At 43.5% G+C, this 25299-nt stretch overlaps 1 protein-coding gene across 1 annotated transcript in view; it reads left to right on the forward strand.

Moving 5' to 3' along the window:
• Window positions 1–25299, forward strand: part of SND1 (staphylococcal nuclease and tudor domain containing 1) — a 495060-nt gene that overhangs the window by 11091 nt on the left and 458670 nt on the right. The window contains exons 2-3 of the mRNA XM_080663510.1: window positions 16041–16190; window positions 23232–23352. Of these exons, the coding sequence (XP_080519636.1) occupies window positions 16041–16190; window positions 23232–23352 (271 nt within the window). The remainder of the gene's footprint in view (window positions 1–16040; window positions 16191–23231; window positions 23353–25299) is intronic.

Genomic DNA, 25299 nt, shown 5'->3' on the forward strand with positions numbered 1-25299 from the left:
TCTGCAGGCCGATGCTCTATCCAGTGAGCCAAACTGGCTAGGGTGTCCTTTATTTTATAAAGAGTGTGATGGCACTTGCTTCACTTAATGTCCTTGGCAAAATAAAAAGTGGATAACGTGTCAGTCCCTATTTTTGAGGGGTGGGGGCAACTTGACTGGTCTGAAACTTGAGTCGGGGAAACATTGTCACGGCAGAACCCTGTACACTGGCAGGTGGAGAACTCTTCTGAACTTCAGAGGTATCATCCATTGTACTGCTGTTTAGGAGTGATGAAACAAATTCAAGTAATGTGGGAAAAAGGGCAATTGAGTGAGTAATAGTTGTTATTCATTGGCACAGGTGTGGTTAGTTAGGCAAAACTATAGCAGACAAAGTTCTGGCTCCTGCCCCCATCCTCCCAGCAACCCTCTAGTCCAGTTGTTGGCAAACTGCGGCTAGTGAGCCACGTGCGGCTCTTTGGCCCCTTGAGTGTGGCTCTTCCACAAAATACCATGGCCTGGGCGAGTCTATTTTGAAGAAGTGGCGTTAGAAGAAGTTTAAGTTTAAAAAATTTGGCTCTCAAAAGAAATTTCAATCGTTGTACTGTTGATATTTGGCTCTGTTGACTAATGAGTTTGCCGACCACTGCCAGAGCCTCTGGTACTTAAGGTTCAGTTTGCATTTCATCTCCTTCCTCCAACACTCTTATATCACTCACTCCCCCCACCCTCAACACTCCAAAAAAACACTTATCAAAACTTGAAGTTGATATTTTTAGAACAAACTTTTCACTATAATGTAAAACATTTTCTATTTTCTTTGCCCTAAGGGGGACTGGGCAATCCAGATTTCTTTGGGGTTTTTTGGTCCTCTTTGCCAGTTCCCCAAAACCACAGGGAAGAACAGCCATAGCCCCTTACCTGGCCTTGAAACCTTTGTAAGGACAGGTGACTTACATCCCAGTCTGCCCAGAGGTGTTTCGGTTTACACCTGTTGTCTTGGCATAATTATCAGTAGTACCCCTTTTCATTCTCAAAGTGTCCTGATTTGAGTGATAAAATATATATTAGTGGGCTTAGTAAGAACAGTTAAGTCTGGGAAAAAGAATGTGGGGTGGCACAGTTCACAGACCAATATAAACAGAATGTGGATAGTTCTATAAGCCTAGCTTGTAAGATGACTTGGAGGAAGAGGGTCTTGTGGCTGAGAAGAAAGCGTTTTATGGAGAGTAGGCATCCTAGGCTTGAGACCCAAGGCTATACACTTGATTCTGAATAAAGCTGTTCACTTGAGGCAGGTAGCTTTGTTTTATGGTGAAAAGGGGGACTTGAAAATTTAAATACTTGGTTTTCTTGGAGAATAGGTTGGATAAATCAGATATGATATTTTCAGATCTGTTTTTGGTCTTAAAAATCTTTTCTGGGGAGATGGTGAAAGTGACAGGACTTGACAGAGTTAAAGGAATAAAGTGGATGAGATAAAAATTAGGAGAAATGGGTAAGTACAGGTGGGAATATTCATAAAAGCAGCTGTGAGTAATCTGTATTCTATGTGCAAGTGAAGGCAGCTTGCCTGAAGTGACAGCAGGTCCTGGAAGTTTGGAGGAGAGAAGGGAACAATGAATAAGGCTTCTGAGTTTCTGTTTCTAGTCTTTGAAATACACTAACGTGATGGTAGTGAACTTTTAAACCTATGAATTCTGTTCCCGGAGGGAAATTCCTTTGTATTATAGCTTTGAAAACCAAGGGGCATTTTTATTTTTGGCAATAACCCCAAACAGTGGATCATTATGCCAAGTGTAATTTATCTGCTCACCTAACAGGACTCTCCCGGGTCTTCATAGAAGTGGTGTAGTCTGTTCCTCCCTTTCCACTGTCTTAAGGGAGAGGAAACTCTGGGACCTGGGTCCCTGAATCTGGCTGAGATCTATTATTCTATGTGTGGTAATTGCTTGTGTTATTACTCTTGGCAGGTGAGCCCTTTCACAGCCCAGAGGCCTGGAGGCTGCCTCTATTACTTAAAAGCCCAGTTATCTTGTTAAACTCCTCTCCAGTGAGAGCTTTAGAATCTCCTGAGACCTCCCGCAGCCTCTCGGTGGGGCACAGGCTCAGCTCGCTTTTAACCCTGCTCTGCCCTTGTTAGTCATTGTGAGCCTAGCTCTAGAAGAATAACTTTCCTACCTTGCAGGCAGTGTAGGGCTGCTAGCCAGACTGCTTGACTCCATTAAATTCTTAAGAGGTCCTGTATGGGCGCTCTGAATGAAAGTTTCTCTCTTACTCTTGATTCAGAAGAAGATGTGTTTGATTATCAACAGGAGAATCTGAAAGCCAATATAGAGAAGAATAAGCAGTGAAGATAACACAGCACGTTCCAGATCATGGCCACATAGCCTTCAGTTTAACTTCTTGAGGAGGTGTGAAGTTCTGAAGGAGGGTAGGGTGCGCTGGGGCTCCAGCATATCGTGGGGGAAGGAATGACTTACTTGTTTGGCAATTTTTCCTTTATGACTGTCTCCCTTGGCTTTTAATAAGATTCTGGGATGGTGTCTTAATTTAGCAATAAAGGACTCTGAAATATTTATGGTAGATTTGTGATTTGTACTTCTTTATTTTGACATCTAAAATTGATTGTCAACATTTCAAATAGGAAGAGTTTCCAAACAGGTTTGGAAAATAAAACCAGAAATTCAATGCTTTTTATGGGTAGCATAGAATTTGAATTACTTTAAGTTCTACAGTCAGTTCTGCATATAAACCAAAATAAATGTATTAGATATTCTTTAGAGATGATCCACTCTGAATAGTATTGAGTATTATGCTTAATAATTTAGTTTCTGTATTGCTGTAAGTTCTGAAAATATGTGCATGACTTTACAGAAGCAAATTTGAGGAATAGTGAATGCCACAAATCTTCATTTCTCTGGGATATTTCAAGATCTCAGGTATACTTTTTAAAAATATATGTGTGTTTTTATTATTTTTAAAAATCGATTTCAGAGAGAGGAAAGGAGAAAGAAAGAGAGATAGAAACATCAATGATGAGAGAATCATGGATCCTGTCTCTCAGAAGCTCCCTACTGAGGATTGAGTCTGCAACCTGGATATGTGCCCTGATTGGGAATTGGCACTGTGACCTGGTTCATGGGTCAATGTTCAACCATCGAGCCACAGGGCTGGTATACTTTCATTTAGCTGTATCTGGTACCCAAGCCTCCTATCCTACCCCCCTTTTTAAAAATTAAATTTTTATTGTTGTAAGTATTATATATACCCCTTTGCCCCTCTCATTGATCTCTTCTAGCCTATCCCCACCCCCCACCTCAGGCCTTCACCACCCCATTGTCTGTCTATGGGTATGCATATATGCATACAAGTTCTTTGGTTGATCTCTTCCCACCCACCCACCCTCCCCCACCTCCTGCCCCCTTTTTATCATTGAATTATGATTTGATTTTTGTACAGTGTACATTTTGCTCAGGGACACAGTGATGGCAGTGCTATGCGGAGGAGAGATAAGAGATGACAGCAGCTACAGCCACTATAGGTAGGAATAGCTGCTCTCTCCCCCTCCCTGGATCAGGAATTGGGGCTGAGCTTCTCTCTTTCCTCCGAGCATTGGAATTGGGGAGGAAGTGTCAGAGTTTACCGGGAGAGGGTCTGGACATACAGAACCGACTGAGTAGCCCCTGCAGCATAATCTCAGGCTTTCCAACCTGCCTTGGCCACCCTTGCTTCACCTCCATTTGCCCCTAAAGGGAGGAGGAAAAGTCTGCTTGTCACCAGGAATACTTTTTTCTTGGATTTCCAGAAGAAGGAAATTCTGTTGTATTATAGTCTTGAATACCAAGGGGCATTTTTATTTTTGGCGGCAACCCCAAACAGTGAATCATTATGCCTTGCATATGGTAGTGTTTAATAAATGTTGGTTTGATTTGGGGCAACCAGCTCATGGAAGCTTTTCTTGCTTAGTGTTTTAGTCTCTGACATCTGCTCTGCTGGCACATAGAAATGGAGATTTTAATTGGGAAAAACCTATAATCAGCAGGTAATCTCAGATACCGTTCTACCAGACAGCTCCCCAAATGCTTCTTTCTACATGTGGCTAGTGGGCATCAAGATTGGGGGATTTCAGCTCTAGTCCTTGCTCTGCCATCAATACTTTATTTTAAGCAAGTCACTTTACCTGTCTTGCTTGCTTTTTCATCTGTAAAATCAAAGGGCTCAGATTAGATGCTCTCTGCATCTGCCCTCTCTCTGTAGATCTTTATAGTTCTCCTGAGATTGACTATTAAACTCCCCTATTTCCAAACTGAGGCCCAACTTGTGGTACAGCTGGCCTGGGAGCAGCCACTTAAGCTTGTCTCTGCTGAATGTGCTAGTTCACCCAAGCAAGTGAAATGGCACGCCACAAGGCCATGGGCTTCTAGTTCATTATGTGAATGCCGGGCTCTCTTAATCTAGGTTTGCTTCTTGCAGAAAAAGAAAGAAGAGGCTGGCCGAAGAAGCTGGCTGTGTTGGCGAGTACCCTGGGAAAGACCTTCCAGACCACACAGCTTATGTTCTTTTGGGATTGCTTGCTCTTTGTCTAAATGACTTTAATTTTCAAGAGATGATTCTTCCTGTGGAGGCAATAGCTCTGGCTGATAGGAAGCCTTTTCCTGATAGACTTCTGAAATTTTTCTCTAATTTAGTTTCTTTTTAGTTATTCTTGCTTTAATTCTGTTTCTTTAGAATTTTTCTGCTTCATTAAAGTGTATGTAATAAGTTGTTCTTAGCCACAACAATTCCTTCTTTATCCTCTGATGGTATTTTCCTCTCTGGCTTGCTGCTTTGTCTGGCAGACCCTATACCTGCAGCCTTTGGGTTGTGGCAGTTGTGGGCTCCCTGAGAGCATTCTGGACCTTTCAGCCCAACTTTCTGGTTCTCCTTTCTGTGTCACATAGGGAAAGGACTTCATTGTTCTTGCTGTATTGTTCTCAGAAAGCTTGCATTGTTTTCAGTATTTTCACCTTTTAAGAGCTTTGTAGATTTCACGGCAGTTTTGCTTCCTCCCTGTGACTTTGATCCTTGTCATTTCCAGAGGACTTGAAAGTTTATAGTAGCCTTCCATTCTGTGGTGAATCACCATGTCTGACTTTAGGTTCTGAGTCAGTTGCCTTTTTATTTTTAATTTATTTTTTGTTAGTACTCACGCAAGGATATTTTTTCCATTGATTTGTAGAGTGAATGGAAGGGAAGGAGGGAGGGAGAGAGAGAGAGAGAGAGAGAGAAACATCAGTGCGAGAGAGACACATTGATTGGTTGCCTCCTGCATACACCCCTGACCCGGGCCCAGGATCAAACTGCAACCCAGGTATGTGCCTTTGACTGGAAATCCAACTCTTCAGTGTGTAGGCAGATGCTCTAACCACTGAGCACAATGTCCAGGACAGGGATGCCTTTAAAAAAATGTTGTCAGTATTGTTTCAGCTAAGCATCTAATATTCCTACAAGATATGGAAAACCCCTTGACATTTTTATGTCCATATGCTTTTAAACTTCTACTAGAGGCCCGGTGCACGAAATTCGTACACAGGGTGTGGTGTCCCTCAGCCCATTTTGCACCCTCTCTAATCTGGGACCCCTCGAGGGATGTCTGACTGCCCGTTTAGGCCCGATCCCACTGGAATCGGGCCTAAATGGGCAGTCGGACAGCCCTCTCACAATCCAGGACTGCTGGCTCCCAACTGCTCGCCTGCCTGCCTTCCTGATTGCCCCTAACTGCTTCTGCCTGCCAGCCTGATCACCCCCTAACCACTCCCCTGCCAGCCTGATTGATGCCTAACTGCTCCCCTGCCAGCCTGTTTTCCCCTAACTGCCCTTCCCTGCAGGCCCGGTTACCCCCAACTTCCCTCCTCTGCCAGCCTGGTCACCCCTAACTGCCCTCCCCTGCAGGCCTGGTCACCCCTAACTGCCCGCCCCTGCAGACCTGGTACCCCCCAACTGCTCTTCCCTTCAGGCCTGGGTCCCACCCAACTGCCCTCCCTTGCAGGCCTGGTCCCTCCCAACTGCCCTCCCCTGCTGGCCTGATCGCCCACAACTGCCCTCCCTTGCAGGCCTGGTTCCTCCCAACTGCCCTCCCCTGCTGGCCATCTTGTGGTGGCCATCTTGTGTCCACATGGGGGCAGGATCTTTGACCACATGGGGGCAGCCATCTTGTGTGTTGGAGTGATGGTCAATCTGCATATTACTCTTTTATTAGATAGGATAGAGGTCTGGTGCATGGGTGGGGGCCAGCTGGTTTGCCCTGAAGGGTGTCCCGGATCAGGGTGGGGGTTCCCTTGGGGCGTGGGACAGCCTGGGCGAGGGGCCTCTGGTGGTTTGCAGGCCGGCCACGCCCCCCGGCGACCCAAGCGGAGGCCCTGGTATCTGGGATTTATTTATCTTCTACAATTGAAACTTTGTAGCCTGGAGCGGAGCCAAGCCTTCTGCTTGCTCTGTGGCGGCAGCCATTTCTGTTGGGGTTTATTTATCTTCTGTAATTGAAACTTTGTAGCCTTAAGCGGAGGCCAAAGCAGGCCAGGGTTGCAGAAGCTTGGCTTCCTCCACCGCCAGGGGCAACCCTAGCCTCCTGCTCTCTGCAGCTCTGTGGCTGCCGCCATTTTTGTTGGGATTTATTTATCTTCTATAATTGAAACTTTGTAGCCTGGAATGAAGGCCTGGGCCGGCAGAAAGCTTGGCTTCCTCCATTGCCAGGGAAACCCAAGCCTCCCTCCTGCTCTCCGTGGCCGCAGTCATCTTGGTTGGGTTTATTTGCATATTCCCTCCTGATTGGATGGTGGGCGTCGCTTGTGGCTGTAGCGGAGGTATGGTCAATTTGCATATTACTCTTTTATTAGATAGGATATTAGACGTTACATTTTTTAAAAATTGAAATAAATACACATACTATAAAACTCAATTTCTAAAAGTATACGTACAGTTTAGTGGTTTTTACTGTATTTACAAAACTGGCACTACTGTCTAATTCCAGGACATTTTCATTGATAAGGCAAAAGAAAAAGAAAACCTGTACCCATTAACAGTTACTTTCTGTTTTTCCCTCCTTTCAGCCTTTGGGAACCACTGGTCTACTTTCTGTCTCTATAGATTTGCCTATTCTAGACATTTCATATAAGTGGAGTCATTCAATATTTGGCTTTTTCTGTCTGACTTCTTTCACTTAGCATCATGTTTTCAAGATTTGACCATGTTGTAGCATCAATCAGGATTTCATTTCTTTTTATTTACTTATTTATATTGATTTCAGGTAGGAAGGGAGAGAGATAGAAACATCAGTGATGAGAGAGAATCATTGATCGGCTGCCTCCTGCATGCCGCTCCCCCCCACCCCAGGGATCAAGCCTGCAATGCAGGCATGTGCCCTGGCTGGGAATTGAACCATGACCTCCAGGTTCATAGGTCAACATTCAACCATCAAGCCACGTCAGCCAGGCAGGACTTCATTCCTTTTTAATTTCTGAATAATACCATATTATGGGTAAACCACATTTTATTTTATCTATTCATAACTTGGACATCTGGTTTGTTTCCACTCCTTTTGGCTATTATGAACAGTATTACAATAAACATTTTATACAATTTTTTTGGAACATGTTTTATTTTTCTTATATATATATGGAATTGCTGGGTGATATGGTAACTCGTTTAACTTTTGAGGGGCTGCCAGACTGTTCTTTGTAGTGATTGCATCATCAACAATCTGTACAGCTTTGGATTTCTCCACATTCATGCCAATACTTGTTATTGTCTGTGTTATGACTATAGTTATGGTAATTACTGTGAAGTGATGTCATAGGTGTTTTGATTTGCATTTCCCTTATGACTAATGATGTTGAGTATTTTTTCATGTGCTATTGGCCATTTGTATATCTTCTTTGGTTACGTGTCTTTTCAAATCCTTTGTCCCTTTTTATTTTTTTTAATAAATCTTTATTTAGATTATTACAATTGTTTCTCCTTTTTCCCCCCATAGCTCCCCTCCACCCGTTTCCCACCCCACCTTCTGCCCTTACCTCTCCCCCGACTGTCCTTATCCATAGGTGTATGGTTTTTGTCCAGTCTCTTCCTGAACCCCCCCATACCCTTTTCCCCCTGAGAATTATCAGTCCACTCCCTTTCTATGCCCCTGATTCTATTATATTCACCAAATTATTCTGTTCCTCAGGTTTTTAATTCACTTGATTTTTAGGTTCACTTGTTGATAGATATGTATTTGTTGTTCATAATTTTTATCTTTACTTTTTTCTTCTTCCTCTTCTTTAAGAATACCTTTCAGCATTTCATATAATACTGGTTTGGTGGTGATGAACTCCTTTAGCTTTTTCTTATCTGTGAAGCTCTTTATCTGCCCTTCAATTCTGAATGATAGCTTTACTGGGTAGAGTAATCTTGGTTGTAGGTTCTTGCTATTCATCACTTTGAAAATTTCTTGCCACTCCCGTCTGGCCTGCATAGTTTCTGTTGAGAAATCAGCTGACAATCGTATGGGTGCTCCCTTGTAGGTAGTTAACTGTTTTTCTCTTGCTGCTTTTAATATTCTCTCTTTGTCTTTTGCTCTTGGCATTTTAATTATGATGTGTCTTGGTGTGGTCCTCTTTGGATTCCTTTTGTTTGGGGTTCTGTGCGCTTCCTGGACTTGTAAGTCTATTTCTTTCACCAGGTGGGGGAAGTTTTCGGTTATTATTCCTTCAAATAGGTTTTCAGTATCTTGCTCTCTCTCTTCTTCCGGCGCCCCCATAATTTTGATGTTGGTATGCTTGAAGTTGTCCCAGAGGCTTCTTAACACTATCTTCAACTTTTTGGATTTTTTTCTCTTTTTGCTTTTCCGGTTGAGTGTTTTTTGCTTCTTTGTATTTCAATTCTTTGACTTGATTCTTGTGTTCCTCTAGTCTGTTGTTGGGTCTCTGTATAATATTTTTTATTTCAGTCAGTGTATGTTTAATTTCTAGTTGGTCCTTTTTCATATCTTCGAGGGTCTTGTTATATTTATCGGCCTTTTCTAGGATATTCTTGAAAAGCCTTATAACCGTGGTTTTGAATTCTATATCCAGTCGTTTGTTTTCCTCCATTTCTTTCGTTTGTGATCTGATTCTTGGACGCCGCATTTTCACTGATTCCCTGAGTTGGTAGGGTAGCTTTGTGTGCTAGGTTTTCTATATGGCCCAGTGGGTCGGCCTCCCCAGTTAACCTGAGGTGGATACTCTTGGTGCACCCCTTTGTGGACTGTGTACAGCCTTGTTGTAGTTAAGTCTTAATTGTTGTTGGTATCACTGGGAGGAATTGACCTGCAGGCCAGTTGGCTGTGAGGATCAGCTGTGTCTATGCTGGGAGAAGTTTGATGCTGGAGACAGCCTTATAGGATTAGATTTGCCAAATTGCAATAGGCTCTGTGCTCAGCTTGGATGGGGTGGAGTCTCAGGGCGGAGCAGACAGTCTTGGCTTCCCATCAGCCTTGCCCTTGCGCGTGCGCCTCCATACCTCTGCCTTCCCCGGCTCCCGAGCCTCCGCCCGAGAGTCCAGATTCCCCCCGCAAGAGCGTGGGTCCCCAGGGGCTCGCCTAGAACTGGGGTTCAGTGCAGTCAGAACTGGGGCTCAGTGCAGTCAGGAGCTTCCAACTCCCTTCCACTAGGGAAAGCCTGTGGCAACCTCCGCAGTCTTTGTGCGCACTGGTGCGCGCGCCTCCAGACCTCTGCCTTCCCCGGCTCCCGAGTCTCCACCCGAGAGTCCAGATTCCCCCCCGTAAGAGTGTGGGTCCCCAGGGGCTCACCTGGAACTGGGGTTCAGTGCCGTCAGAACTGGGGTTTAGTGCAGTCAGGAGCTTCCGACTCCCTTCTGCTAGGGAAAGCCTGTCGCAACCTCCGCAGTCTTTGTGCACACTGACGCGCGTGCCCCCAGATCCCTGCCTGCCGGAGCTCCCCCGGGTCTCCCCTGGGTCTCTGAGTCTCCAAGTGCCTTTCTCTCTACCTGACAGTCCAGACTCCCCCTGTATGAGCCTGGGTCCACGGGGTTTCGCCCGGAACTGGGGTTCAGTGCAGTCGGAGCTGGGGTTCAGTGCAGTCGGGGGCTTCCTTCCCCCTCCCGCCAGAGAAAGTCAGCCAGGCTCTCAGCCACCCTTCCTCTCTGCGCGCACAAAGACCCTTTGCCATACCTTCAATTCTCTGTGAGCTTTTCTCTTTCCTTCTAGTTGTAGAATTTCCACTCAGCCAGCCTTCCTGTGGTTCTGGATGGTGTCCGTTCTGTCTTTTAGTTGTAGTTTTGAAATTGTTGTGCGAGGCAGCAGTTAGGTGCTTACCTATGCCGCCATCTTGGTTTCTCCCTTTGTCCCTTTTTAATTGGGTTGCCTTTATTGTTGGGTTATGATAGTTCTTTATTCTAGATTCTAGACTTTTATTCAATACATGTTTTTCTTTTCATTTTCTTTTTTTTAAATACATATTTTTTATTGATTTCAGAGAGGAAGGGAGAGGGAGAGAGAGATAGAAGCATCAGTGATGAGAGAGAATTATGGATCAGCTGCCTCTTGCACGCCCCACACTAGAGGTCAAGCCCACAACCCGGGCATGTGCCCCAACCAGGGATTGAACCGTGACCTCCTGGTTCATAGGTCGATGCTCAACCACTGAGCCACGTTGGTTGGGCTCTTTTCATTTTCTTAAACAAGCACAATGTTTTTAATTTTGACGAAGTTCAATTTATCTTTTTTTTTTTTTTTTTTTTTGGTTTCTTTTGCTTTTTTAGGTGATTTCATGTCTAAGAAATTATTGCCTAATCCAAGGCCACGAAGATTTACACTTGTGTTTTCTTCTAAGAGTTTTATCAATTAACTCTTACATTTAGGTCTCTTACATCTTATTGATTATAGTTATAGTAATTGCTGGGTGATTTGGTAACTCTTTGTTTCACTTTCTGAGCAAAACCTCTACCTCACACCATGTACAAAAGTTAACCTCATTATTTTGCACATGGATAGCCAGTTTGCAATTTTTGTTGAAAGGATTCTTGCCCCATTAAATTATCTTGGCACCCTTGTTGAAATTCAACTGATTATAAATGTGTGGATTTATTTTGGGCCTTTTTTTTTGTGTAACATTTTAGTGTTGTTCATTAGATAGCTGTCCTCATTCTTCATATTGGGTCTTCATATTGGCAAATATTGCTAAGGTATACCTGTTTTATCTTAACAGGTTGACATAAGAGCTATTATATCTTAACATGTTGGTAGACCTGTTAAGCCGGTCCTTGTAGAGCTAATAAGATGCTCTTAGCTAATAAGATTCCATTCTCAGACCAAGATGATTTTTGCTTTGGGCTGTGAAAAAAATACTGGCTTCATTGACATGCTTAAGGATTTCTGTACCATCGCTTTCTTTGCCCTAAATATCGTGTGGTTAGGTTTTTAAGAATTATTCTATTTTCTGGTGTCTGTGGTCTGGAAGTTTAAGAGTTAAATGCACCAAATAGTTTATAAGGATCTAATGAAGATCTAATGTGGTGTTCCTGTTGCTGAGCAACATTTTAGTGGCTACCCATGAAGTGTAAATCTCCTAGTAAACCTATAAGTGGGTTTGAACAGTTTGAGTCTCCATTTTCCTTCTCAGCTGGCTTATTTCAGCTTTTGTCACCATCCCATGTGTGCCCTGAAGCCAGTTCCTCTGAATCACGCAGAGTCCCTCTGCAATCTTTCTTGGCGGAGCTGAGAAATGTCTAATCCATAACCTCAATCAAACTGACTCATTGTTACAGCTATTTTCACAAACCTCCTAATGTGTCAGGTAGGACCAAGATCATTTTTCTAGAATGTCACTTTATTAATGTAATATGATAAAGCAGTTACCATATGACTTTCTTTCTATGCCTTATAAATTAGCAATTAAGGATAATTACCGCATTCATGAAAGTTTGCAACATGAATCAGTATAGCTTTGGCAGAACAATTACCCATGACAGTTTCCTCTCAAACTTAATATTTCTCTGAAATTAAAATTTTGATAACCGATATATTTTATTTATGTTTATTGTTTATCTATCTTCCCCCAGTAGAATGTCAGCTTTCCAGGAACAGACATTTTTGTCTGTTTTATTTCACTGAAGTGAACCATTTGCCTGAAACAATGCCTGCCACATAGTAGGAAATCATAAATTTCTATTGAGTTAATAAATGATAAATGAATGAATCAATGACTAAAACTATGAAAATAATCAACTTAGATGTTAGGTCTTTCACAGAGGAAAAATTACGTATTTTGATGTCATATGAGACAAAAATTGTTTGATATATAGACCCTGGTTCTTTTTTATATTTTACTTCAAGACATTCTCCTTGGCTTTATTTGGTGGAGAACCTTAGGTAAGAGAAAGTCATTGAAATATTTTTATTGAGGAAGAACTTGAATGAAGACTATTGACCAGTGAGGCAGGTGGAGGGAGTTTAACAGTACTTGGAAAATGAAATGGAGATAGTTCAAAACAAACTAGACCTCCTTTCTGCTACTTTGGTTCCTATAAATACTAGGAGGGAGACTGGTTCTTCCCTTATAGACAAGTCTCTCTTCTGTGGTGGTCTGCAGAGAGAGTTTCTTCTTGCCTCTCTGCCAAGGCTATGGTCAAATACGGGGGAGTTACAAAGGAAAGATGTACATGAGTCAGTTCTTTCCTCCTGGGGAAACAGTAATAACAGCGTCTGCCATATGAGTATTCTTTTTTTTTTTTAAATATATTTTATTGATTTTTACAGACAGGAAGGGAGAGGGATAGAAAGTTAGAAACATCGATGAGAGAGAAACATCGATCAGCTGCCTCCCGCACACCCCCCACTGGGGATGTGCCTGCAACCAAGATACATGCCCTTGACTGGAATTGAACCCGGGACCCTTTAGTCCGCAGGCTGACGCTCTATCCACTGAGCCAAATCAGCTAGAGCCATATGAGTATTCTTGTGGCATGCGACTGCTGCTTGATTTTATATATACACTAGAGGCCCGGTGCATGAAATTCATGTGGGGTGGGGGGGAAGTCCCCTCAGCCCAGCCTGACCCCTCACAATCTGGGACTGCTGGCTCCTAACTGCTCTGCCCCCCACCGGCCTGGTTGCCCCTAATTGCCCCCCTCTGCCGGCCTAGTCGCCTCCAACTTCCCCCTCCTGCTGGCCTGGTTGTCCCCAACTGCCCCCCTCACCCCCCTGCTGGCCTGGTCACACCCAACTGTCCCCTCCTCCCCCCCCGGCCAGCCTGGTCGCCCCACGCAGCCTGCTGTTCAGTTGTTTGGTTGTCCCTCACTAATCCCCCTGCCAGCCTAGTCGCCCCATGCAGCCTGCTGTTTGGTCGTTACTGTGATGGCATCCTGGACAATTTGCATATTCCTCTATTATTAGTATAGATTAGTATAAAAGGTGTAGAGCAGCCTATAAAATAAAAGTCATCTCTCTGCAGTATTAATTCAAACATTGACTATTGTCTGAATGGCATTATTTGGAGTAATATAAAAGAAGTTCTGATAGCAGTTTTTAGAATAATTTTCCAAAGAGTGGAGGGTATACAAAGGAAGCTTTGCAAAATTCCTATGTACAAGTTGTCTACCAAAGGCCTTAATGGGACCTGGATAATAGCTACAGACCCACTGTTCCCCAGGAACCTAGTATACTAGGTAGAGGTATTAGAGGTAATACCTTTCTGATATATTTAGGGGAAAAGGGGGACTCTTCTAATCATTCATTCTGTTCTTGAGCTTTTCAGTTACCTTTGTCAGACCTGAGAAATAAGGACTGTATCCTAGCCTGGGTTGGTGCTCACTTATCAGAGTTTACTTGATTAGCCAAGGTGAGTTTTCTTGTAAATGGGCCTTAGTGTTCCATCTGGGCTTATTACCAAGAGGTACTGGCTCTCCTGGGAGTGCTTTATTACTTTTTGTGAAAACTTGACTAAAACTGAGGAGCAGGCATTGGAGATAGATGCTCTAATTTTTCTGCTGTATGTAGTTGGGCTCTCCTCAGCCCTGTTTAAAATTTTGGAATGAATGAATGATTTCAAGTGTAGGTATTCTAGAATGTGCTATTCTTGTTCCTGCCACTTGTGAAGAATTAACTATAAATGAATCAGAGCCGAGCGCTTTTTCTTTTCTTTGGTCCTTCTCACTTCAAGAACATGAAGCATCCTCTGCCTTAGTAGACATGTTCTTCCCTGGCTTTGCTGTGTTTGAGAGTATGCCTTATTAGAATGTCAGTTCCCTAGGATTATATCCAGGGCATGGGTTCTCAGGAAGGGCTGTAGCAAGGGTGTTTGGCTGGAAGCTGTAAAGTTTAATCGCTGGTCACACCTGATCAGAAAGGATAAAAATGAAGAGCATGACTTGTAACTGGTAAGGAGACAGTCTTTATTGTGTGTGTCATGGTGTAGCTTCAATCATCTAGGGAGGAGCCATTAAGACCAAGGTCTATGTGCTGAAGATATTGGGAATATTTAGACATTGATTAGAACAGTATTTTTTAAAGAAGTTTGAATATATGTATTTGTTATGCAGAATTTCTGTAAAAAGTAGTAGAATGGCTAAATGAATTGTGGTAAAGTTATACAATGGAATAAATACTATAAAGCTGTGGAAGTGAATAAATTAGTGTTTCACATCATTATGAATTAGTTTTACAAAAAAAACCCCACAAAAAACAATGAGCAAGAGAAGCAAATTACTGATGGGTACATGCAGTAGACTAAATTTATATGGAGTTCAGAAATAGGCAAAATGAAACCACATTGCTTAGCGATGTGTACTTAGATGGCAAAGCAAGGGAGGGGGATTGTCACAATGGCCAGGATAATGGTGGTTGGGAGAAGGAAGGGGCTAAAGTAGCGAGGGGCATGGAGGGGATCCAAGGTTCTGGCAATGTTCTCGTTCTTAACTTGGGTGGTGGTTACTCAGTTATTTATTTATCTTATTATTTAACATGTACATTTATGTTTCAGTGTACTTCCATACTTATATATTAATATTTTATAACTTAAGAGTGTGAGTTAAGTTGGAGAGGTGAAGGGGAATTGTCAGCTAAGCAGATGTGTATAGGAGAGGCTTCCCTTTGTGCTCCTTCCCTTCTTTGATTCAACTTCCATTTCCATGGACTGTTCCTTTACTAAGAACTCCACGTTGGCAGAACTCCCCAATCTTGCATCTATGAACTTGTCAGCAGCTCTTCTTGTTTTGAATCTTGGAAATGAGGGTCTTTCAGATCTAGTGAAGCCAGTACTTGAGCCCAACTGTTAATTAAATCATGTATCACTGAGCAAAGACAACTTGAATAGTTGAATAGTTTGTCATTTTTTCTTTACTCCTTTTCTTCTCTTCTTCCACTTGAAATCCTCCTTTCTTCTCCCTTGCAAATGTTTAAAAGTTAAATACCAATGAGCTTCAGAACTTTTTTCACAGTTGCAAGGGGATTCTATGCCTGGTGTCGTTGATTAGAGCAGTGGTTCTCAACCTTTCTAATGCTGTGACCCTTTAATGGAGCTGGCCCCACCTCCCCGGCCACTGGTCATTCAGGAAGGTCATTCTTGCTTCAGCCTCAGAGCCCCAGCTTTGTCTGGACATTGGGCTGGATGGGGTCAATGAGGAGGGGAGAGGGGGGAAGGAGACATATGCTATACTTTCAACAATGAAGATTTAAATATATATAATAAATAACAGTTCCTCATGTTGTGGTGACCCCCAACCATAAAATTATTTTCGTTGCTATTTCATAACTGTAATTTTGCTACTGTTATGAATCGTAATGTAAATATCTGTGTTTTCTGATGGTCGCGACCCACAGGTTTAGAACCGCTAGCAGGGTCAAATTGATGTCTCTCTCTCAAATCGGGTGAAGAGTTAAAAAATAATAATCTCATTCATTTACTCACTCAACAAATATTTAAATGCCTTCAAGGTGTCAAGTACTGTTCTACATGTTGGGGATACAGTATTGAACACTCTATATTATAGTGTTGTTACCTCTAGATCACTAATTTTCTCTTATTTTCCTCCTCACACACCCTCAGGTCCTGTCAGGGTGTGCCATCATTGTCCGAGGGCAACCTCGTGGTGGGCCTCCTCCTGAGAGACAGATCAACCTTAGCAACATTCGAGCTGGAAACCTTGCCCGCCGGGCAGCTGCAGCACAACCAGATGCAAAAGATACGCCTGATGAGGTAGGTTCTTCCTGAGGCCTCCCTGAGGCTGTGGACCCAGGTGGTAGCCCAGTCCGATGGAAGGTTGATCTGCACTTTCTTTTCTGTATATTTTGATTGTTTTTATATCACAAGAATGATGACCCTGACATACCCACAGTGTCTTGCATCAGTTTGTATACATTCACTGCCCTTGGTGGCTTTTTCTCATACCCTTTCCCTTTCAGGTTTGTCTGTTTTCGCTCCTACATCTCTTGGAATAGATTAGAACATTTCCTATGTAATCTCGGCCATTTGAGGTTTGTGTTGGTTTTGGCAGAGCTCTTTTATTAATTTATGTTTGAATTCTCCATTCACATTCAAAATTTAGAAGGGTATTCAGTGAAAAATCAAGCTCTTCTCCCAAGGACTATTTATGTTGCTAGTGTTTTGTGTCTTCTTCCAGAGAAATTTATTGCCTGTGCAAGTACTCTCATTTTTCTAAATGGTAGCATACTATAAACACTAGGCCTGTGCTTTATTACAGATTCTTAATCTGGAATCCATAAAGGCATTGGAACTCTATGAAGTTTGCAAAATTTTGTGTAAACATGCATTTCTTTTTTCTTTTTTTTTTTTAAACATGCATTTTTAAGGAAGGGAGCTTTTATCAGTTTCTCAAAGCAACTGTGGCCCAATACTAGTCAAGAACCATTGTGTTACGGTGATTTGAGAAACTTCTGAGCTTTTACTCCATCATCCCCTCCTTATCCCTTATCTCCTCACCATGAATGCCTAGCTACCTATCCTTCCCTGTGGTCTCCCTTGGGCTCCTTCAGGTCTTACCTCTCCAGGCAGCTGCTATGAGTCCTAATTTGGTAGTCTTAATTGTTTAGTCTTCTTGGTTTCTATAATTTCAAACATCAGCTCTTGTCTCTACTTTAGTTGTGCTTTGGCTTTCAGAAATGAAATTTCTGGATTCTAATTATTTTTTCTTTGTCCCAACTTAATGATGTTGGACAAGTTGGTATCTCAGCTGTCCTCTGCTATTCCCTGACATAGCAGCTCATGGGGATCTTTTATTTAGGGAAAACGTTTAGTTTTTTTCATCTATAATAAAAGGTATTTTGTTTGAATTAAGAAGGCAGTGAAGGCCCTCGATGGTTTGGCTCAGTGGATAGAGTGTTGGCCTGCAGACTGAAGGGTCTCAGGTTCGATTCCAGTCAAGGGCACATGCCTGGGTTGTAGGCTCGATCCCCAATAGGGGGCGTACAGGAGGCAGCTTATCAATGATTCTCATCATTGGTGTTATTATCTCTCCCTTCCTCTCTGAAATCAATAAAAATATCTTTTTTTAAAAAAAGAAGGCAGTGAAGCAATTTTATTTTAATTGTTTTTAAAATCTTATTTATTTATTATATATATTTAAATCTTCATTGTTGAAAGTATAGCATATGTCTCCTTCCCCCCTCTCCCCTCCTCATTGACCCCATCCAGCCCAATGTCCGGACGAAGCCGGGGCTGTGAGGCTGAAGCAAAAATGACCTTCCTGGCCGAAACCGGTTTGACTCAGTGGATAGAGCGTCGGCCTGCGGACTGAAGGGTCCCGGGTTCGATTCCGGTCAAGGGCATGTACCTTGGTTGCGGGCACATCCCCATTGGGGGGTGTGCAGGAGGCAGCTGATCGATGTTTCTCTCTCATCGATGTTTCTAGCTCTCTATCCCTCTCCCTTCCTCTCTGTAAAATATCAATAAAATATATTGGAAAAAAAAAAAATGACCTTCCTGAACGATCAGTGGCCGGGGGGGCGGGGCCAGCTCCTAAGGAGCAGCAAGCTAGCTTCTGGTTGAGCGGCGCTCACCTCCCCGCCGTCTTCCCCCACGCAGCCAGAAGCTGGGCTTGTGGCAGGTGGACATCCCCCAAGGGGTCCCAGAATGCGAAAGGCACAGGCCGAGCTGAGGGACACAACCCCCGCCCCGTGCACGAATTTCATGCACCGGGCCTCTAGTATTGACATAATAGTCTCTTTGCCTTTTTTCTCCTTCTAATCCTTTCTCTGTATGCTCCCAGATCTTTCTGAAGTGTACTTTTATTTCCTTGCTCCGTGTCATTCCCAGACTTCAGTGATTCCCCATTACCTCTGTGAGAAATTTAAATGCCTTAGCCTGGGATTCAAGCCCATTTGTGGTTTGACTTTTAGTTTCTTACTGACCCTGTTCCGGATGCTAAGTTCCAGCCATGCTGAAAGTATTAAGAGCCACTTAAGTTTTGCCTGCTTGTGCCTTGGCTCATGCTGCTCCCTCCATCAGGAGCTCCTTCTCCATTGGTCCTGGTGAACACCTTGTATCTCTGAAGATTCAGCCTCCTGAGAAGTCACTCCTGACATTTTCTTTCGTTGTCCTATTTTTGTGCTGTCCTAGCATTCATAACATTTTATTGCATGTTTATATATCCTGCTCTACGGAGGCTCCTTGAGAGAAGGGACCTTATCTCTCATCACATGCCTAGTCATTGCCTGATGTGAAGCAGGTGTACAGTGAATGCACATTTACATGAATAATGAGGAAAAGGACCTGCGTATCTCTTTTTGGGGAATCAGTTGATTGTGCAATGTGGCACTATCCTTGTTTCTGACTTTTGTTTTAGAACAAGTTGTCTAATATTTTCTCATTCTAATAGAGTCAAGGACATTATTACTCATTTACTTCCCTTTGTTTTACTATCCCAAATATCACTCACTTGATTATTTTCTGCTTTCCCTCATAATTTCTTCTTTCAAAGAAACTCGGCTCTCTCTCTTAAGTCTTGTCGCAATAAAAGCAACCCCATAGCGTGTCCCTAGCCATCACTGTGCTGTTGCAGGCTAATCCCCATTGTTGCCTCACTGCTTCTAGGCAGCCTAGATACTGCATTGATTGGCACTGTGGAAATTATATATTTATTTCCTACAGATTTACTGAGCTCCTCTTATGTGTGAACTTCTGTTGGTTTCATGAGGAATATAGAAATGAGTGTCATAGTCCTGTGTTCAGTGGAACTTTTGAGAATTGGGGTGTGGGGTGGTTGGGGCAGAGAGGGATTAGTTACACATACAGGTGGTACAGTGGAATGATTAGAAAAGAAGGAGGGACACGAAGTATTAAACATTGGGCCAGGTACAAAAGTAGGTAGCTTTAAGGTTTTACATTGCTATGGGATTTAATCTTGTTTCAGTAGTTCAGAAGTCTGTCTGGTCCAAAGAAAAGATTGGAATTTTTAATTTTATCATGGTAGACATCAGAACTTGCTCGAGTCTAGGAGTGGAGAGCAAGCTGCTAGATTGCCTGCTATTGGGCATTCTAAAGGGAAGAGGGAATTTTGAGTCCCAACTTCTTAATGGCCATTTGCTTCTTAGATGAAGCCCTGGAACATCATTTGAACAAGACCACAGTTATTATTCCTGTTGGTCCTGCTGGGCCTTATTTGATAAATGCTTTGAGCAAATTTCCCTATACTTGTCTCTTAAGAGTTGTTCTAGGAGGCTCTGTTGGGATAGCCTTCTCCATCGGGTAGTTTTCTGCTGGCTATCATCTGTGTGGATACTTTTACAAAGATTCTCTTCTGGAGTTCCCTGTTGCCCTTGTGAGGAGTGAGGTGGTTAGTCTCTTTCCTGATTCTCCCATTTGCCTTTCTTCATATAATACTAGAGGCCCGGTGCACGAAATTCGTGTATGGAGTGGGGGCAGGGAGTGTCCCTCAGCCCAGCCTGCACCTCTCCAATTTGGGACCCCTCGAGGGATGTCCAACTGCCCATTTAGGCCCTGGTAGGATCGGGCCTAAACGGGCAGTCGGACATCCCTCTCACAATCCAGGACTGCTGGCTCCCAACTGCTCGCCTGCCTGCCTTCCTGATTGCCCCTAACCGCTTCTGCCTGCCAGCCTGATCACCCCTAACCACTCCCCTGCCAGCCTGATTGATGCCTAACTGCTCCTCTGCCAGCCTGATTGCCCCTAACTGCCCTCCCCTGCAGGCCTGGTCACCCCTAACTGCCCTCCCCTGCAGGCCCGGTCCCCCCCCAACTGCCCTCCCCTGCAGGCCTGATCACTCCCAACTGCCCTCCCCTACAGGCTTGGTCACCCCCCCAACTGCCCTTCCCTGCAGGCCCGGTTGCTCCCAACTTCCCTCCTCTGCTGGCCCGGTCGCCCCTAACTGCCCTCCCTTGCAGGCCTGGTCCCTCCCAACTGCCCTCCCCTGCTGGCCTGATCGTCCACAACTGCCCTCCCTTGCAGACCTGGTCCCTCCCCTGCTGGCCATCTTGTGTGTTGGAGTGACGGTCAATTGGCATATTACTCTTTTATTAGATAGGATCATGTCCAGTTAATGAATTTGCTCAACCCCGAGTGAAACACAACTTGAGAAGGTTGGTTTAAGAAAGGAAGGTTACAAAAACTAGATTCTTTTTTCTTATAGGATTAGAAATACATCCTTTTCAAGCCCTCCAGTGTGACTTTCTCCCATGGCCCAATGACCGATCAGCTGTAAAATGGAATGTCCTTAGAGAAGGATGCTCCTTCAGCAAGCTCTAAAAGATTTTAGTCATTCTGCCTAGTTGGTAGATATTGGAGGTTTCCCTATAGGGCCTAGATAGTTCCTTGTGAACTGACCCTTGATAAGTGAATTTTTACCAAAGTCTTGGCCTCCTTTAGGAGTACTTGTCTTATCAGAATTTCCCCAAATGTTTAGGAAGGCAGTGTGTTACTGAATTTTAGATGTTAATATGGCACTCAGAACTAGAACCTAAGCATTAGATCTATAGTGGAAGATATTTTTAGAGTAAGTGGATCACTAAGTTAATAAAAATGGTAGGAGCCTGTGTTATTAGATTCAGTAGTGTTTTTGTGATTGGTTGGTATTTGGGCTAATTTATCAGTCATCAGACTCTGATACAGGTACTAATTTTAATTTTTAGGAGTGGGGCAATGGGTACAAATGGGACATAAAATATGTATACATAAAGTATATATTGCCATTGAGTGATTGGTTCTTTTGCTTGTTGATGCTTTGAGGAGAGAGAATTAGATGACTGAGTGTAAGCGTTTGTGTCTTGGAGAGCACTTACTGAGGATCAGTTCTTCCTAGAACCATCTGCAGTTGATACATATAACAGGACTGGTATTGTGAATACTAGCCCAACTGGTTGCTTGGCTTCTGGGAAGTCATAGGGATGTTTTTCTTGTAGAAGAGCTTTTTGGATAACCTGTGTAACAATCTTCATGGGCTGAAAAGGTCAGCAGAGGGTTTCTTTTCAGGTCATGTATATACTTTTGTTCCTTGCAGGGGTGGGGAACCTTTTTTCTGCCAGAGGCCATTTGGATATCCATATCATAAAAGACCTGTGGTCGTGACGCCATAACGGCAGATGGTCACCAGGAGGCTGCTTGCGCGGCGAGGTGCGTGCGGGTGGGCAGAGACTTGACTCTGGGCGGCTGGAGTCAGTCTGGGGTCCCGCATCCCTCCTGGCACTGTGGGAGTCAGTCTGGGTCCTGCTGGTGCGGTGGGTCTGAGTCTCGCGCGATATCACATGCTGGGTCTTTAGTTTATGACATAATTTGCGGGCCATACAGAATTATCAACTTAAAAATTAGCCTGCTGTAGTCAAACATTTAATTAATTTACCCCTAATACCTTAGCAGGACCAGACCAAATGATTTCTCGGACCTTACATGGCCTGCGGACCTGACGTTCCCCACCCCTGCTTTAGGGTGGGTGACCCCAGTTTTGTGGCTCTATGAGATTATAATAGACAGTGCCTGCTTATCGTATACCACTCTTCCCTTCTATACTTTGCATTTTTTTCTGCACATGAGCTCCTGCTGATCATATGCTCCTTGAACTCTTACCCCTCCTTCCTCATTTCTTTTTTAAGGGAACTTGGGGAACTGAGCTGGGTCCAGACTGTAAATTCAAGGGCCTGTGGCCACTGACTATGACCGGGCTGCTTCAGAGGAGACAGCCATCCTAGAAGTGATAGGCTGTGGATGGGACAAAACCATCCCTTTGCACAGTATCTTGAGATCACATGGAGACTACTTCCTTTTGTGTGGCTCACTCCTTGTGTCATTGTTAAGGTGACCAGGGCCTGTTACAGGTGTCCTCTCCAAGATCCTGGGAGGTTCCCACTGGTATAGTTTCAGATTAGAGCAGTAGAAGAGGAGGAGACATTTTGGGGAGAATAGTTCTTGCCATTCTCAACTCTGTTGGCTGTTCTTAAAAAGGTGGAGGAAATGACATAAGCAAGGCTCTTACTTGACTAGGGGACTCACTCTGAAATAAGAATAGCACTAGAACCATGGTTGGCAAACTGTGGCTCGTGAGCCACATGTGGCTCTTTGGCCCCTTGAGTGTGGCTCTTCCACAAAATACCATGGCCTGGGCGAGTCTATTTTGAAGAAGTGGCGTTAGAAGAAGTTTAAGTTTAAAAAATTTGGCTCTCAAAAGAAATTTTAATCGTTGTACTGTTGATATTTGGCTCTGTTGACTAATGAGTTTGCCGACCACTGCACTAGAACCTTATCTCTACTTTGACAGTGCCTTGAACTGGTTTCAGGACAGTTTAATATTTGGTGAAAGCGCTTCATAAACTGGATAGAGGCGAACAAATGGAGGTCGTAGTTGTTATTTATGACTTCCCCCTTTGGCTAGGTAAGTTTCTAGAATCTGGACCTCCCACCCAGAAGTGGGCTAATAAATAGAAAGCATTTAGAGTAGTGGCTGGTATGTGGTAAGTGCTATAAAATTATGGGCAATTATTATTCACAAAGTAAGCTATAGCTCTGAATAGACAGTGATGTGGGAAAAAGTACTACTGCCAGTGACTGGGAAACTGTGAGGCTTGTTTTCAAGGCCTGTGCTAGTTAAATCCACTGCTAGACCCTCTTTTTTATGAGCTCCCTAAGTGTGCAATTTGGGTTGTGTGCATTTTCATTTTTATATTCTTCTCAGGGCCTGGTGCAGGGCCAGGATATTGAAGAAATGAACTTGAATGATGATTGTGGTGGGGAACTCCGCAGTTCTCATGTGACACGTTTGTTTTGTCTCTCAGCCCTGGGCATTTCCTGCTCGAGAGTTCCTTCGGAAGAAGCTTATTGGGAAGGAAGTCTGTTTCACGATAGAAAACAAGACTCCCCAGGGACGAGAGTATGGCATGATTTACCTTGGAAAAGGTGAGTAGCAAGGAGGAAAGGTCTCATTTCTCTCCTCTCTGAGTCTCAAGTTCCTCCCATCAGTTTTCATATGGTGGAAGGCCAGTGTGAGTGCTGGTGGAGGTAGCTCTAGGACAGTTGGCTTTTGATGTACTTGGAAGTGTAAGTTCATGGCACATAGATGCAGAGGAGTTCCCTGATATTCCGGTGTCCTATTTGCTCCTGTGTCTGCTTTCCTGGCTTGTAGAAGGTGTATGTAGTACAGCAAGCTTGTCAAACTTGTGGCCCGCATGCGTCCCACAACGAATATTTTTGCAGCCCAGCTAATATAATGGTATGTAAGAAACATCTTAATAAAGATTTTGTAACTTAATTTTTACAATATCCTGTTATACATAATCCTATATAATAAAAGGCTAATATGCAAATCGACCGAATGGCGGAATTACTGGTCGCTATGACATGCACTGACCACTGGGGGGCAGACGCTCAATGCTGGATCTGCCCCCTGGTGGTCAGTGCGCTCCCACAGGGGGAGCGCCGGCGAGTGCAGTGGTGGTGGCGGGAGCCTCTCTCGCCTCCCTGGCAGCACTAAGGATGTCCAACTGACAGTTTAGGCCTAAGCTGGCAGTCGGACATCCCCTGAGAGCTCCTGGACTGCACAAGGGGCTCAGGCCGGGCTGAGAGACCCCCCTCCCAGTGCACAATTTCATGCACCGGGCCTCTAGTTATTAATAACGAACTACAATGTTCGCTAATGACTGATGACTATAATTGTGTTACATTCATTTCTCTTATGCACCAGCGCACTATTTCTCTCCACTACAGCTAGCAGCGAAGATTTTAGCAGCCGATTGCCACGTCATTAGCCTTGTATGACTTTTTTTGGTTTATGCAACAGGAAATATTTAGCTTTTGGAGAACAAGAAAAATAGGTTTGCCCTAACCGGTTTGGCTCAGTGGATAGAGCGTCGGCCTGCGGACTCAAGGGTCCCAGGTTCAATTCTGGTCAAGGGCATGTACCTTGGTTGCAGGCACATCCCCAGTAGGAGGTGTGCAGGAGGCAGCTGATCGATGTTACTCTCTCATCGATGTTTCTAACTCTCTATCCCTCTCTCTTCCTCTCTGTAAAAAAGCAATAAAATATATTTTAAAAAAAAAGAAAAAAGAAAAATAGGTTTATTTACATTATGCTTATTAATTTGTGCAGTTAGTTATTCAGTGTCTGGTAAGTTAATGTTTAAGAAAAAATATTTTTATTAAAATGTTCTATTATTTTATGTCAACGATTACTCATTTATTTTAGCCCTTTGTATTTAGCATGTCTCTATCGAAATAAACCTACGTTTCAATGGAAATTGAAGCTTTTGTTTTTTTGCAGCCCACATAAACTTAAACCTTATTTATTTGGCCCGTGTTAGCCTTAGAGTTGGACATGCTTGTTGTACAGAATAGCATCCTTCCCTGTATTTAGGCCCTCAGCGCGTAGAACTCAGTAGCTGTGTGCTTCTAGGTCATAGTGCTAATTAAATTCCTATAGATTTCCAATTACATCTTCTATTCCCTTTATCTTGTGGGTTTTCTTCTGCTCATGGGGACGTTCTTTAGTAAAGGAAGATTTGTTTATGGCTTGTGGTTTTTAGTAAGCCACGCGTTTTGCAGTGGGAAGAACACAGGCTTTGGAGTTGTGTACATATGGATTAGAATCCTGGCTCTTCTTTCATGGACCCTTACTTAACCTTAACTTTTCTAAGTCCTAGTTACTTCATTTGTAAGTTATTGAGAGAATTTAAAGAGATAGTATATGTAAAATACCTATCTCTGGAACAGAGTATGTGCTTAGTAAATACATTTGTGTATGTGCACACATATGCGGATTGTTTAGCTAGATCAGATGGCTTGTGGGATATTAGGTGTTCTGGTCTTTTGGATTAGGTGGAGGGAGAGAAAGATTGTGGAATAGACTTT

This window comes from Plecotus auritus, assembly GCF_963455305.1.
Source record: "Plecotus auritus genome assembly, chromosome: 4".
In the NCBI taxonomy this organism is placed as follows: Eukaryota; Metazoa; Chordata; class Mammalia; order Chiroptera; family Vespertilionidae; genus Plecotus; species Plecotus auritus.